The sequence below is a fragment of the Ascaphus truei genome, chromosome 2 (assembly GCF_040206685.1).
Source record: "Ascaphus truei isolate aAscTru1 chromosome 2, aAscTru1.hap1, whole genome shotgun sequence".
NCBI classification, from domain to species: Eukaryota; Metazoa; Chordata; class Amphibia; order Anura; family Ascaphidae; genus Ascaphus; species Ascaphus truei.
The window spans coordinates 314,138,123-314,155,241 of record NC_134484.1 but is presented as its reverse complement, the minus strand read 5'-3'; the positions used below and the strand labels follow the sequence as shown (position 1 = coordinate 314,155,241).

Sequence of the window (17,119 nt, the reverse complement as noted above, 5' to 3'; positions counted from 1 at the left end):
TGCTGTACTGTATCATTAGAGGTACAGTACTAAATCACTCTTTCCTCAAATGGATAGCAAAAACAAAAAAGATAACAGTTCACGGAACAGTTTCTGGGTCAAACTACTAATTTATTGAACTTATTAGACAGGGCACAAAAGGTGGAAGTGACTTTATTGAAACTTCAATGTACTTTTCTGAGCAGTAATGTTGCCGGTGGCTTTCACTGCCAGTGTGACCTCCAACACAGAGCAAAACATTCATTTCAAAAAGGATTTTTATAATCTATCCACCCAAATTAGTATAAATAAGCAGCGTACCATTCAATTCTATGGCGGCGGGGAAAAAAAAGAGGCTTTCAACATGTGAATATTTTTATGAACAGACTGGAGTACAATGAAGTAATAAATTATACATATATGCAGCGAGATCACACAGATTAACCTATAAATTATATTTTATACTGCATATTATTCTCTAATAATGCAAAAAAAAAATAGGAATAGCAAAAACATATATTAAGAAAGAAGCAAATAAATAACACTTGTTCCATCCCTTCTATTATCTAACAATTTTTTTTTTTGATGTTTTTTTTTTTTTTTTTTTACAAAAATTAAAAAAAAATGACAATGTTTGGCTCTTGAAGAGTCTGCAATTGCATTACATTGTAATCAGCTGCATTTATGACAACATTGTTATAAAAGCTAAGCATGTAATTTCAGACAAATTTATCAACACACTTTAACATTCAGGGGGGTGTATTTATGCAAGTCCTATGGCTGTGAGACAAGTGACAAAGAAACCTTTTCTTTGATAAATCCCGGTCTTGTAGCCATGAAAAGATCTTATATCAACAATTATTTGGTGAAAATATTGTGCAGTTCTGGGGTTATAAGTGGATCACAAAAATCCCACAAGCACGGGGGCTCAACTCCAGTCCTCAAGATCCCCCAACAGGTCAGGTTTTATGGATAGCCCAGCTTCAGCACAGCTGGCTCAATCAGTGGCTCAGGCTGCGGCCCCGCTAGCGCCAGCTCCCCAAGCATGAGCGCCGGGTGTCCTTGCTATTTCGGAAGCGTGCCGGGGGGGGGGGGGGTTTCGGGAAAGTTGAGCGCGCTCGAAAGTTAATTTTTTTGTTTAGCCAATCACTAAGCGTGGGTGATCGTGCGTGCCCGCGCAGCGCATGAGCGGAGACTTACATATATAGATATAAGTAGCGGGGACGCAGCCTAACTCTTCAATTGAGTCACCTGTGCTGAAGCTGAAGCTGGTCAAACCTTAAAACCTGACCTGTTGGGGGTCTTGTGAACTGGTGTTGAGCCCCCCTGAACTAGGAGGAAAAAATCTAGTGCTGTTTGTTTGCCATAGAGATGCACCAAACATCCAGACCCCGGTAATGTGGGATTGTTTTTTCTTTAATCAGGTAAATCTGGTTCTATTTTATTGCATCAGATATGCATCACTATTTGAGGCAGGAGACTTTGATACATAATTCCACTGACTTGAAATCAATTATCTTCCTAATCTTGAACAAATCTCAATAAATGACTCGCAGTGACATATCTAAAGGGTTACTTATCGGAATCTCAAAACTAGATCATCTCTGGTGCACGAAACAGTACATGGTTTAAGAGAGAATGACATCTCAAGGCATTCGTTTGACCTTAATAAGTGACCTCTGTGCCTTTGTATAATATGGGGATTTCATTGCATCTTACATTTTTTACTTTGAAATGCTGTTTGCATGAGTGGCGGCATAAAGGAAACCAATATATTATTAACATGTTGAGTTTGTGTGTGTGGCTTGCGTCCTAATAATTTGTGCAAAATTGTCGAACTACAAATATAACAATGCACACTTCAGCATAAATAATATCTTATGTATAATAATGGTACACAAGAAGTTAATATATTAAACAATATATCTAATAAACAATAAGCTCAAAAAAGTGTGACACAGATTTAACGAGAGAGAGAGAGAAAATAGAAGCTAGTCTGTCACACTCGGTGTAGCAATTGTCTCATGGACATTTTTCTCTTTTTTATTATACAGGGAAAAGAAGGCACAACGTTTCGGGGAGGAGACCTTCGTCAGGTACAGTACACCCCCAAAACTGTGTGCCTTCTTTCCCCTGTATAATAAAAAATAAAAAATGTCCATGAGACAAGTGCTACACTGAGTACAACAGACTATCCTGTATTATCTGTGAACAAGGAAGAAACTGGACCCACATCGGCTCTGTAAGAACCGACAACTGGACGCCATTATCAGAAAGATAACTGTGAGCCTCACGTTTACTTAATTGGTACTATATATATATATATATATATATACACACACAAATATACAAATATTTGTATATATATTCATATATACACTTACCATTTAATCCCATGGAAAATCTTTCACATTTTGTGCTATACTGAAATATTTAGTTGAATCACAAATGGCACATCTGTATATATTGCTCTTGGGATGTATATGCAAATAACCAATGTAATGAAGTATACGTTTTATTAAAATGAACATTGGATCAAACACTAAAGTTTCTCATACAAAGTATAGAGGTAATCAAATTTAACAAGATATAAAATAAATGAATATATGTGAGAATACACAAAAGCAAGTGCACACAAGTCAGCATATATGATCCTATGACTTTGTTTCCCAACAAATTATTGTGGGGATCAGTTATTCATTTTTAGGGGTCTGGATTACTGTTTTTGGATGCACAACTTTAGCTTTTTAAATCCCTAAAGGATTTTAACTGAATAAAGTGTTGCTGTGTCATAGAAAGAACTAGTAGATGAACAATGATGAAAGCTTTCCCGTAAAGTCTGTACAAAAGCTCTCTGAACATTTTCCAAAATACAGAGGTGCTTCAAAATGTGGCGCCTTTTGGTAACAATAAAAATCTGTCTCATAAAAAAGCATGCTCCTTGAATGAAAAAAACAAACAAACACACCAAGTCATATTGGCCATTGTGTTTGAATCTCTTAGGTGGATTGGTGGTGGGGACTTGGGGATGAGCTTTTTGTTGTCCAAAGTATTTGTGCTTATTTTTATCTTCATGCAACTCCAGTGGATTTGGCAGTCGATCACTTCGTAGTATGGCTAAAATAATATTTAACCCATGTTGAAACGGTGCTCACCTCGGGTTATGTGTGAAGAAAATTCATATCTGTCTTGGCTCTGATAGCCACACATGTTGCACTCAAATGGGTCACGGAAGCCGTGGCAGCCCATGTGGATGGTGTACATCACATGATCAAGGAAGAGGACTCGGCAGTGCTCACACTTGTGAACCTTCACTGGCTCCCCGCTGCTGCTGATCACTTTGTAAGCATCCTGGGAATTGTCACTGGCTGCCCTTAGCATATCAAATGGCCTGTGCTCTTTAAGAGACAGCCCGTTCCTGGGATGAGGAGCCATGTGATTGGTTAGGTAGATAAGTCCACCTCGTTCTTCGTTGTTGCTCTCTGTGTCCGTGGAGTCTTGGCAGCTGTTGTTCGGGGACACATCCCTTTCAGAAGAGATGGATTTGACCTGGGAAAGAAGTAGCAGGTTCTCCACTGCACTCTCGTGGGCAGCCTGGCTGGGGTGGGAGGAAATGTCCACATGGGGTTTGTGAAGGGCGTACATAGAGCTGATAGCGGGCACCACTTCATGGCCGCCCGGTGGCGTCTGCACCAAAGGGCGCAAGGATTCTGCTCCAAGATAAGTAATTGCATTGTTGATGGCCTGGTCCATAACATGTGTCTGCATGATTTCATTCTCTTTCTCGTAGTTAGCATCATACGGGAGGTCTGAGAGTCGCTTCTCACCTATGGGGAGAATGATGACGAATTAGAGACATGAGGGTGTACAATGTAAATATTTAGAAAACACTATTTTGTTTTTTCTTTGATGTCATATCAGCTTTACAGAATGTACTTTTGAGAAACCCACATATTGTCTCCTTGCCCTTGGATCCAATTTACATGAAGTGTGCATCAAAAATATTCCATTAATAATAGAACAACCTTGAATGAGCTCTAGAGATGTGCAGAACTATTCTGATTCAATTCACAAACAATTTTCACATTACACTTACTTTAATAAATGCAGGCAGAGTAAATGTTCCCCTCCTTTAAAAGAGAAAAATTCTCCTTCTTTGTCATAACATTGAACCTGACATACCAACATACAAACGGTATTTATTTATCCTCTATGGTATTATAAAAATACTATTTGTTGTTGTCTGCTTTTCAATCAACTTACACTTGCAATTTCAGTAGCGATAACTGCATCAGCAATAATTAACATTGCTGAATTTCCCCCTGTATTTTATTTTAAAATTGCAAGAAAATTTGCCAACACATGATTTGCAGATAATGTTTAGAAAGGAACAAAGGAAATTAGTTATCTGAAATGATAAGTTTGACACTGAAAAGTGGACACAACCTATAGCTATAATCAGACCCAGAAAGCTAGACAACGCAGGAAACACTTGGGTTCACGTGTGCTGGAAAATAAAGGCCTGTTTATGTGGTTACTAAGCGCAATATAAACTACTAAAACTATGTAGCACTGTGAATGCTGGGAGATGCTTGAGGCATGTTCAGCCACTCTGCAGGACTCGTGCGTTTAGTTTTTTAGAAGCTTGTGGGTTTTTTTTTTGGTTTTTTTAAGTGATTTCCTATTTCTTACATATATTCACAGATGCAGAAACAAAAATAAATGTTCAGAAAAAAATAATGCGGAGCCTCAAGCTCCTGCATTATTAGATAGCCGCAGCTAATTATACAATTTAGCGGTGGGTCTTTGAAGGTCTTTTTTTAAATTTATTATACTGGAAAAATAATTTAGCACTAGTCAACATACACATTAGTTTTCTATTACTATCAATAGGATTAATAGGGGCTCTTTCCGAAAGCCACAGCAAATTATCGCACTTTTCATGTATCGAAGCTTCACGGCTGCAAACCAAGGACCAAACTGGGACAAAACCGCCCCCCCCCCCACCCCGCTCAAAGCAGATTAAAAAAACAGCGTGAAATGACATTTTTATTAAAAAATATTGGGCAGATTTTTTCCAGGTCTATCCATGCATATGCCCATAGATTTATGTAAACAAAAAAAAAATCTATTGAAACAATGGGATACTTTTATTTGATAAATCAGGTTCTGTTGCTTTCAGACAAAGGGAACACTTGTGATTGTTCCTCTATAAACACAATTGATTAGGTATCGAAAGCATTTCCCCCCACCCCCCTCCCCACAGGAGTATTTTTGTATCCCAAAAAGATAAAGGGGTATATGTATTAAGACATTGCTGCAAAACCAAAGCAAAAGTGATGAGCAAGAATGCAGCATTATTTATACAAAAGCAAAGGCCCCATTGATTTCAATCAAATTCATTGGAGTCCATGTATCAACGAGTTTTGTTGCCCTGGTCAGTTTTTTAGCGCAGAATCATTTCTTGTAATAATGCGGAATTTTAGACTTTTTTAGACACCATTTCAGATATGTCGGCTTTTTTGAGAGAATAAAAGGTAAAAAGCGTGCTGCACAGAGCCGCAGAATATGATACATCTCCTTATTATCTGTGCACCACCTAACTCCTCCCCGAGTCACAAGCTGGGGCAGACAGGGCAAAATTAGAGCAAACATGCTTTGATACATTGGGGCTTATTCTGCAGTGTGTGATAAGTGCAGATGAGGAGCTATCACAGGAAAAGCCTCATTAAAGTCAATGGAACTTTTCATGCGATAGCACGTCATCTGCACTTATCACATTTACAGATTAAGGGCCATGGGGGCAGGATGAAAATGCCCTGGTTTTGCTCCAAAGGTGCCTTGCTACATAGTAGGGGTTGATGTATTAAAGTCTCCTGACTGCAAAAGTGGGGCAAAATTAGAGCAAAAAAACAACCACATTTATCTGGGCACAAATCCCATTGGTGTACTTTTTTTTTTGCTCTAGTTTTGCCCTACATTTGCAGCTGGGAGACTTTAATGTAAGCCCCAATGTATCAAGGCATCTTTGGAACAAAACCAGGGTATATTTATCCTGCTCCTATGTACCAAGGCACCTTCGGATCAAAACCATGTCATTTGATACATCAGCCCCATAGACACTATTTCATTTGGGAGATCGAGTGCCCATTTTTGTTCTGCATTTGCCCAGAGGTCTATTAATCAAAGTCTTCTGGCTACAGAACAATGGCAACAATCAGCACCGGATTCAATAAGGAAAAAAGTTGACCCTGGGGTGTCTGGAGCTGAACCGCATTAATATCAGCTACGGGGACACACTGGTTCTTGAGATACTTACCAGGGAAGGTGCCCGCCAGCACTGTCCTCTCCAGGGGGAATAAACTGGAAGTTTAAATCTCCCGCATTATGTGGGCCAATAGGAAACAGCGATATCATCCGTTGTGGCTTCCTATTAGCTTGCATCACGTTGGGAATTTAAACCTCCTTGAAATAATGGCGGCACCTTCTCCAGTAAGTATCTCAGGAACAAGGGGATCCGCAGAGTTGAAACTAAGGTAGTTCAGCTCCGGAGACCACTGCTTTCTATACACGTAAACATAAAAGGGGGTCCCAGACGGAACTGCCTTAAAATATCAGACTTAGAACTATGCAACTAATTTTTACAGATTTATTATAAATCATTCTTCCTGGTAATGTACAGGTTATGAAAAATCTATTTTAGTGTTAGGACCCTTGAGACGTGGTCTGCCTTGGAGGGGCTCAAGGGCTTACAACACTTTGGCCAAAGAGTTAAACTAAAAGACCATTTTATTCAAAAGATATCTATATCTATATATATATATATATATTTAGGCACCGTACCGTGTATTAGTGTCATTGGATGTAGCACTGAGCGCTGTCTGTGTTTCATGTTCTGTCTCTGGTTTCAATATATATTGCCATGCTCAGTAACACTCCTCTTTGACACTTATACGCAGTGTTCGACAATCCTATACATTTACACGCCCGGGGCGTGTGGATTTAACCCCCGGGCGGGTAAATATTGGCCCAAGCAGAAAACTTGCTTGTTTTTTTTACATTTCCCGCGCTCGCGCTAAATTTCCCTGCTCACGCTGAAAAAAAAAAAAAACTCCACCTACCTGACTGCTGATTGGTGCGCGCTCCCAGGCTTTGTGGGCGCGCGGCCAGGCTCTATATGAGCCCGCCCCCAACGAGTACTCTCCAATCTCGGCATGCTGCGGCCCCTCTGATCCTTCCCTGCCTCCTGCAAGCCTCCTCCCCGCTTCCTGCGCGGGGCAGGAGATGGTAGGGGGGTGTCCCCCCTTCTGTCCCTGTCCCCGCTTACCCCGTCTTCCTGCTGATCCCCGCACGGGGCAGGGGATGGTAGGGGGGTGTCCCCCCTTCTGTCCCTGTCCCCGCTTCTGTCCCTGTCCCCGCTTACCCTGTCTTCCTGCTGATCCCCGCGCGGGGCAGGGGATGGTAGGGGGGTGTCCCCCCTTCTGTCCCTGTCCCCCGCTTACCCCGACATCCTGCCGATCCCCGTGCGGGGCAGGGGATGGTAGGGGTGTGTCCCCCCTTCTGTCCCTGTCCCCGCTTACCCCGACTTCCTGCCGATCCCTGCGCAGAGTTGGATATGGTCACGGGGGGGGAGGGTGGGCGAGCGGGACAGTGGTGGTGGTCGCACGGCCTTTCCTCTTCTTCCCCCAGTCGTCTGTGTGTATGCATGGGTGTGTGTATGCATGGGTGTGTGTATGCATGGGTGTGTGTGCATGGGAGAGTGTGCCCAGCTATCATGACGGCGCAGCATAAGGTGTGGGGTGTGGGGTGGGGGGGGGCGTCTGCCCATCTGCCCGCTCGACCACAATATTCATGCCCTCGAGGGGAGCAGGGCAGTGGCGGCCACGGCGGGGCTGACTGTCCCCTGGGGCGCCCGCTGGGGGACACATCGCAACGTGCCTGCCACCTCCCCAAACTACGACCGCGTGAGGTATGGGGGGGGGGGATGTCGGCCTGCCCCCCCCACCTCCCACGAGCGGGAGATGGGTGCGGGTGGGTGGGGGAGGAGCGTGGTGGTGGTGGTGCTGGTCGCGGCCTTTCCTCCCCCCCCCTGTGTATGTGTCTGTGTGTGTCTGTCTGTCTGTATGGGAGAATGTGTGACACACCAGAGGTACCCCCCCAATCAGTCACCCCCCAGTCAGTGTCAGTCACCCCCCACCCCCAGTCAGTGTCAGTCACCCCCCACCCCCAGTCAGTGTCAGTCACCCCCCACCCCCAGTCAGTGCCAGTCACCCCCCACCCCCAGTCAGTGTCAGTCACCCCCCACCCCCAGTCAGTGTCAGTCACCCCCCACCCCCAGGCAGTGTCAGTCACCCCCCACCCCCAGTCAGTGTCAGTCACCCCCCACCCCCAGTCAGTGTCAGTCACCCCCACCCCCAGTCAGTGTCAGTCACCCCCCACCCCCAGTCAGTGTCAGTCACCCCCCACCCCCAGTCAGTGTCAGTCACCCCCCACCCTCAGTCAGTGTCAGTCACCCGTCCAACCCCCAGTCAGTGTCAGTCACCCCCCAACCCCCAGTCAGTGTCAGTCACCCCTGCCCCAGTCAGTGTCAGTCACCCCTGCCCCAGTCAGTGTCAGTCACCCCTGCCCCAGTCAGTGTCAGTCACCCCTGCCCCAGTCAGTGTCAGTCACCCCTGCCCCAGTCAGTGTCAGTCACCCCTGCCCCAGTCAGTGTCAGTCACCCCTGCCCCAGTCAGTGTCAGTCACCCCTGCCCCAGTCAGTGTCAGTCACGCCTGCCCCAGTCAGTGTCAGTCACCCCTGCCCCAGTCAGTCAGTCAGTCAACCCTGCCCCAGTCATTGTCAGTCACCCCTGCCCCAGTCAGTGTCAGTCACTCACCCACCCACCCAGCCGCCTCTCTCTCTCTGTGTATCACCCACCCTCTGTGTGTGTCACCCACCGTTTCTCTCCTCTGTCTCCCCCACACTCTATCTCTCCCCCCACACTCTCTATCTCCCCCCCACACTCTCTCTCCCCCCACACTCTCTCCCCCCCACACTCTCTCTCTCCCCCCACTCTCTCTCCCCCCCCACACTCTCTCTCTCCCCTCCCACACTCTCTCTCTCCCCCCACACTCTCTCTCTCCTCCCACACGCTCTCTCTCCCCCCCCACACTCTCTCTCTCTCCCCCCCCACACTCTCTCTCTCCCCCCACACTCTCTCTCTCTCTCGCCCACACTCTCTCTCTCCCCCACACTCTCTCTCTCCCCCACACTCTCTCTCCCCCACTCTCTCTCTCTCCCCCACACCCCTCTCTCCTCGCTCCCCCCACACTCTCTCTCTCTCCCCCCACACCCTCTCTCTCGCTCCCTCACACTCTCCTCTCCCCCACACACTCTCTCTCTCCCCCACACTCTCTCTCCCCCACACTTTCTCCTCTCTCTCCCCCCACACTCTCTCTCTCTCTCCCCCACACTCTCTCTCTCTCTCTCCCCCACACTCTCTCTCTCCCCCACACTCTCTCTCTCTCTCCCCCCACACTCTCTCTCTCTCTCCCCCACACTCTCTCTCTACCCCACACTCTCTCTCTCTCCCCCACACTCTCTCTCTCCCCCCACACTCTCTCTGTCTTTCCCCGACACTCCCCCACACTCTCTCTCTCTCCCCCCACACTCTCTCTCTCTCCCCCCCACACTCTCTCTCTCTCCCCCCACACTCTCTCTCTCTCCCCCACACTCTCTCTCTCTCTCCCCCACACTCTCTCTCTCTCCCCCACACTCTCTCTCCCCCACAATCTCTCTCTCTCCCCTACACTCTCTCTCCCCCACACTCTCTATCTCCTCTCTCTCTCTCTCTCCCCCCCACACTCTCTCTCTCTCTCTCCCCCACACTCTCTCTCTCTGTCACTCACACTCTGGATCTCTTTATTTACCCTATATATCTTAACTGCCCTATACTACACCGAAATATTAACTGCCCTATACTGCTTTCTTCCAGATCTGACTCAAGCTTCACACGGAAGACATCGGAACCCCCCCCCCTAACCCAGAAGACAGATAGGGAACACCTCCCCTTCAATGTATTACATTGCGGGAATGAGGGTACCTGGACATTGAGGGACTGCGGATCAGGTAAGATCCCAGGTGGGATTGCTGCTTTAGATATTGTGAAGCGGGGGCATCCAGACACTGGTTAAGGGGTTCAGAAAACTAGTCATTCACACCTGGCTTTTAATTCTAGATCCGACATTTACACACACACACACACACACACATGTAACAAGGACTAATTGTAGTATAATGTAATACAATAAATTCATTTATGTCAAAAACGAATGTTGTTCTGTCTAGGAATTTATTAAATGCATTTTATTTATATATTTTATTTTAAAGTGGGGTTGGGGGCGGGGACTAGGGGCGGGGTTGGGGGCGGGACTAGGGGCGGGGTTGGGGGCGGGACTAGGGGCGGGGTTGGGGCGAGACTAGGGGCGGGGTTGGGGGCGGGACTAGGTGGCGAGTAGATTTTTTGGTCGGGCGAGTAGATTTTTGGGTGATTTGTCGAACACTGCTTATACGCATATATATATATATATATTATATATATATATCTGTTGTGGTTATTTTGGGGGTTCAATATGAGCTTATAGGGGTCCTGTGTGTTTTAAAATAGAGAAGCTGTCTTTTTGACTATATAGTATAATTAATATTAGTAATCTAACAATTAAAGGAACAATTCACTTTTTTTTATGCATTATTATTTTTTTTTAAATAGGATTGAATCAGGGGTCTGCGGAGCTTAGCTCCATTAAATTCAGCTCCGGTTACCCCCTACTTCCTGAGAACTCCAAAGGGGGTGCCGGTATCTTGGCAAAGTTTAAAGTTCCCGCGTCACGCGAGCAAATAGGAAGCTGAACCTGGTGACATCACGGCTTCCTATTGGCTCACAGGGCCCAGGACCTTTGAAACTCTATCATTACGTGATCCCAGCTCCGGAGACCCCCTGCTTCAATCTTATTATAAAAATTTATCATCTTTAAATGGATCAATGCATCAAGGCAAAGATATACGGTTAAGCAAAGCAAATGGCTTTTTCTTTGTTTCCTTGCGATAGCATCAAATGTTTTTAACAATATATTAAATGTATTCAACATGTGTTTAGCAATCTTTCCTGCCTGAAAAACCTGAGCATATACAGCATCCAACTTTTTTTTATCAAAGACGAGGCAGCACATTGTTTTGTGTATTGTTTTTGCTTCCAGACCGGGAATCTTGACAGGTGTGGTATTTAAGTCTTTTGCTGTAAAACTGGGTCAGCTCTACATTGGGAGCAATAAAGTTTTTTTCACAGTCAGCTGACCAGCCTTCCATTTGTTCTGACGGCAGTGCATCGCGTGTTTCCTCCTTGTGAGGCGTCTTCTCCCAGATTTATAAAGCAAACAGAAAAAATACTATATTATAATGAAAATTATAGGTGGTCATTTATCAACGTCTCTCAGCTGCAAAACTTGTGCAAAAAGTAGTGCCAGGTTGATCAAACAAGAAAACCCCATTGCTTTCACTGGATGAAGGTCGGTCTGACAGTGGCCGTTATGATGTACCCTGGACATCAGGGGTGCTCACCTTCAGTCCTCAAGCGCCCTCAACAAGTCAGGTTTTCAGGATATCCCAGCTTCAGCACAGGTGGCTCAATCACTGAGCCTCTGATTGAGCCACCTGTACTGAAGCAGTGACTGATTGATCCACCTATGCTGAAGCAGGGACTGATTGAGCCACCTGTGCTGAAGATCTGTGTTAGTAGATCACGATCCGTGCTCCAACCACGATCTGCATGGACCCGTCCCTTTCAGTTGATGTCACCGGAATGATATCAAGATCATGTGATCCCTCAGAAGCGATCACATGGATGAGCACTGAAGGGTTGAATAAATCTGGTCATTTCTTGCCCCCAGTTTTGCAGATGGGAAACTTTGATAGAAGCCCTCACAGAATTCTGCTTATGGTGTTTTTGTTTTCATAAGTGTGAAAACAATCAGCCAAGTCTGACGTTCATGTAAGACACTTGTATAACTTGGTTACCTGGGTCTAAAACACCCTGGTTCTGCTGTTATGAACCAGATCGGCATCCAGAAGACTTTGACACATAGCCCCTGTATGAGTATTTATGATTACACCATCAAGAACCACTAAGAAGTGACTTGAGCTGTATCAGTGGAACTGTTTTGAATGCATTGGTATAATAACAATTGCATATACAGTGGGGCGTATTTATCAAAGTGGTGCAATTCTAGGGCAAAAAAATCATTTGCAACTGAACTAATGTGTCACGGTCCCCCTGCTGCAAAGCTGGGGCTAAACCGGTGCAAAACACTGCACCAAATTTATCAAAGAATAAAATCCCATTGAAAACCATCAGAGTTTTGCCTCGATAAATTTGGTGCAGTTATGTGCTCCATTTCTTTCTCTCCACTTTTACAGCCAGGAGACCTTAATACATCAGCCCTCATATGTATTAGATAAACAGATACCATTCCAATCAACAGTATGCTTTCTTTGATACATCTGGTGCAATTTGTTTTATCCTGCAAATTGCACCGCTTTTGTCTTGATAGTTGATACATATCCCCCATTATGTGTATACTACATTAATGAGAGTAAATAAAGAGTCCTGCAAGACACGTGTTAAGAGGCTGCAAACTCTTACCAACAAATTTCTGAGGCATACAGCTCTTACGTTTGGCGACGTTACTTGCAAGTCTATCCAGCACAAGGGATCTCTCAGAGCCAATCTTGGACAGGTCTTCTGCCATTTCACTCTGGTGGGTCTCCTCTTTTACTACTAGAATCAAAGGAAACCCAAAAGGTAAAAATAATGCTTCACTGTGATAAACTCCATGGGGGGGAGGGTGCGGGGGAGAGGGGGAAGGGATGATTTAAGGCAAACAGGGAGCAAAATTGACACAAATTATGCCATTTTTATTTTAGGTCTCTTTGCATCAATGTGTCAAGGTCTTTGCCCCAAGTCTTGCACAGTGTGCTTTAGCTTGCGATTTAGGCAGGAGTTACATGGCGCACAAATTATAATGAGATGTATCAAATTCTGCTTCTCTGTACATCACTTTTTTTAATTTTGCATTTGTGTCAAAAACATCCACCAGGTCTCAAGTGGCGTAAACATTTCTGCTAACAATTTGCATTGTATACAGGAATCGCATTCTTACATATGACGCACATGCATGCAGAAAATGGGGTGAAGCGTCAAAACTAATTTCTGCATTTACGTTTATACATCTTCTCACCCCCCCCCCCCGCATGGGTCTATGTAGTGTATCAATGTGAAAGTGGAGCAATAATGGGGAAACATAACTGCACCGTATATATCAAAGGAAAAAGTCACAGTTCCCCATTCGCCCCCCAGAATTGCTCCACTTTTGCTTTTGTATTTAGACTTCTTTGTGGTATACTATTAATACGCTTAATTAAGAATAGGATGCCACAGAGGGAATTACATGGGGAGATCTAAAGTACCATGGTTGTGTGTATGTCCCTGTTATAACTCAGTCCCACCCTGTTAGAGGTGCTACGTACTAAAGCAATGCTGGAGCAAATTGACACTTCGGGGTACAGACAGTCCTCGGTTATCCAACGGAATCCGTTCTAGAAGTAGCGTAGGATAGTGAAACCGTTGTAAAGTGAGTCCCATGTTAATCAGTGGCGGTGAGTGGTGGATAACGCATTTAGGCGTCAGATAACGCATTCTGGCGTTGAAAAACGGCCAATAGGGTTGCATTGTAAAGAGTTGGCTATGCCATTCATTGTAAAGTGAAACGTTGGATAGCGAGGACTACCTGTATAGTATGTATCGAGGCAGAAATGGGGCAATTCTGAAGCAAAGCATTGCTCTCTCTTTCTCTCCCTCTCTCTTTCTCTCCCTCTCTCTTTCTCTTTCTCTCTCTCTCTCTCTCCCTCTCTCTCTCCCTCTCTCTCTCCCCCTCTCTCTCCCTCTCTCTCTCTCTCTCTCTCTCTCTCTCCCCCTCTCTCTCTCTCTCTCTCTCTCTCTCTCTCTCTCTCTCTCTCTCTCTCTCTCTCTCTCTCTCTCTCTATATATATATAATATAGATATAGATATATATATAGATATATAGATATATATATATATCTATATATCTATATATATATCTATATCTATATATATATATCTATATCTATATATATATATATATAAATCCTATTGATTTCAACCGGATTTTATTCTGCAATTTTTTTTACAAGAATTGCACCACTTTTGCCTTGATACATACACTATGTCCCAAAAAGTGTTATACTTTATGTGCATCTTGTGTCCCTCTCTGTCAATATAACAAGTTCTCAAAAGAAAAGAGTCCAATTGAAACTGCATTGACCGGATTATTTATTTTGATAAATCTGGTAGAATTCTTTTGCACTGGTTAAACCCCAGTTTTGCAGCCGGGTGACTTTAGTATTTAACCCTCGCCGGTACCCTTAGGAATTTAATCCAATGTAATTTTATGGAGAAAGGTGATTGTGCAGATGCAAAGTCATATACCAAAGAAACCTCTTTAACCTATTCACCTCTACCTTTATGTAAGTACATATATTCTACAAAACTCCAGGAGCGCCGACAGGGGTGGAAAGGCCAGACAACTGCTCCGGAGGCCAGTCCCCTTCCTCTGCCGGGCCGAAGCTCAACAATCAGGATTCCCCTGCACTCAACAGAAGCCCCCCTCCCACGCCCAACAACCCGGGGCCCAGGTCAGGAGTTAAATCCCTGGGAAGTGTGTCGGCTCTACATTTACTAGCTGCACATACAGATGTAGTAAGACTTACTGTTCCCAGCGCTGCGGATGAACAAGCAAAAGTCAGTGGCGCTGGGGACAGTGTCTCCCGTGATCGAGCTGCGAGGGGCCTGTGTTTCTGATTGGGACACCCCACAGCGTTAATACTTCTGCTTCACGACCGTCACGGTCATGCGAGCGGTCACGACATCAGAGATGTTAAGCCTTACTACATCTGTACAACATATCATCTTCGTGAACCCTCTAGCCCAGTCCACTAAGAATGAAATGATTTCTTTACACCTATCGCTTCTAAAGAATTGAAATGCGTTCTCTCAATAGCACATTAAAAATACTTTATAATACATTTTAAGTTGGATCAATTAAAAGGTATCCCAATCTGATACTGGATCCATTTTTCTTTAGACTTCCTTATTTCTGCTCTTAATATACTATATAAAATAAATATTTTTTTTTGTGTGCAGTGCTAGATGCTATCTATTGATATTGACATAACATAGCACAGCAATAAACTGCAAAATCAGCAGTTTTCTTAATGCACAGATTTCTGATTACTATGAAGGTGTGAAATAATTCTTATCAGACTGGGTTTTCATTTCACAACAAAAGACAAAATGGGTCTAGTGCAACATCCAACTTGACAAATTATATAGTTAAATACTTATCTGTTTATCTTCTCATAAGTAAGGGTCATTTAGTTCAATTCTTTGGCCAAAGTATTTTAATCCTACAACCACGTCACAGTATGCCCCATCTGTAGGCCTTTTTGCCTTTGGTTCTATACATGAGGTCACAATCCTAGTGACACCCTTTTGACATAAAGATATATGATATGGTGGACTTGGGTTCTGAGCTTGCAGGGGCTGTGTGTGTTTGCGTTTTAATTTGACAACAAATGTACAGTTCAACTTAGTGAAGTCAAGTAAGCTTTCTTTTTCATCAACCCTCTTGCTTTCTATGGAATTTATATAAAGGGTTATTTACTAAAGTCTCTCAGCTGCAAAGCTGGCTCAAAAAACAGCACCATATTTATCAATAGGATTTATTTCCTTTGATAAATCTGGGGCAAGTCGTTTGCATGGGTCTTGTCCCCAGTTTAGAAATTTGAAGACTTCAGTAAATAACCCTTTTTCGACCATTTTGGCATAAAACTAGGGCATTTTCATCCTGCTCCTATGTATCAGAGTAATGTGCACTAATTTCGCCCGGTCTGCGCTAACTTGCTCCGTGTTAATATGAGGAGTTGGGGAGGTGTTACATGGTGCCCAGATTATAATGAGATGTATCAAAATCCGCATCTCTCTGCGTCACTCTTTGCCTTTTATTATTTCTTTTATTTTAAAAATCCACCATAGTTGAAGGGTAAATCTAAAATTTTGCATTTAATGTAAGAAACTGCTCTGGTCCAAAAAACACACTTTTCTCTAGGTTGATAACATCAACCCCTATGTTGTTTTCTCTTAAACCCAATTACAGCCGTTTTGGTAAAAACCTCCTTGTTGGAATCTTAACCCTTAGGGCGCTATAGGGGCCACAGCACCAGAGTGCCACGGCCACTCCGGCAAACCGCGATCACATGACCGTGGCGTCCCTAAACCGGGAAACAAAGGAGAGCCCCCCGCATTACAGACCACGTTGGAGCGTAGGGTGCGATGTTTCTTATAAAACAAGCATTTTAATGGCATGACGTAGCCACTACGTAAAGTAACAGGGCCCCTGGAGTGCCAGATCCCACAATGTACTGGCTATGTCTTGGGGCATGCAAAGGGTTAAAAGATTTAAAAAATAAATAAATAACTGAAGTATACAGTCCAGCGCTCCCTATCCATGAGGGAGACTCGCACATATTTTGCTGTAAAATATATATCTTTTCATTTCTTACTTTGTCTCTGGAAAAAGGTACCTCAACTCAATGCAAGTCAATGAACGGTGATAAGATCTGCAGTTTTCCTACAAAATATGCCTACCAAGAGTTGCCAAATGTTGACCGGTATAGTTACAAGTGGTACAAATATTGCTGCGTTCGTTCGCTACTGCCAATCCAATATGTTGGGCCTGTCACTGCACTTAGATTGTAAGCTCTTCGTGGGCAGAGACTCCTTTTCCTATTGTTACTTTTATGTCTGAAGCGCTTATTCCCATCTTGTGTTATATTATTACAGTATGTCACGTAAACATGTTGCTCTGTATTACCCCCCAGTTTTGCAGCTGAGACTTTGATTAATAGAGCTTATCACCTCCATTGGGTTTATGTGGGTAATGTATCAAGGCAATTGTTGAGCAACACTGGTGCAATTCCATCTTGTGTAAATATATCAAGGCACTTTTTTTGCTGCTTGTGACAGCTTAC

The 17,119-nt window shown here is 44.1% G+C and overlaps 1 protein-coding gene across 12 annotated transcripts in view; it reads right to left on the bottom strand.

Annotated features, from left to right (window-relative positions):
- Positions 1–597: 597 nt before the first annotated feature.
- The window catches only part of IKZF1 (IKAROS family zinc finger 1), a 151,425-nt gene continuing 134,903 nt past the window's right edge, over positions 598–17,119 (bottom strand). For 8 of the 12 annotated variants that reach the window (XM_075586474.1, XM_075586463.1, XM_075586469.1 and 5 more), the window contains 2 exons: positions 12,657–12,791; positions 598–3,806 (listed from right to left, as the gene is read on the bottom strand). In XM_075586474.1, the coding sequence (XP_075442589.1) occupies positions 3,109–3,806; positions 12,657–12,791 (833 nt within the window). In that variant the 3' untranslated portion in view covers positions 598–3,108. The remainder of the gene's footprint in view (positions 3,807–12,656; positions 12,792–17,119) is intronic. The other 4 variants (XM_075586465.1, XM_075586468.1, XM_075586470.1 and 1 more) reach the window with 2 other exon arrangements.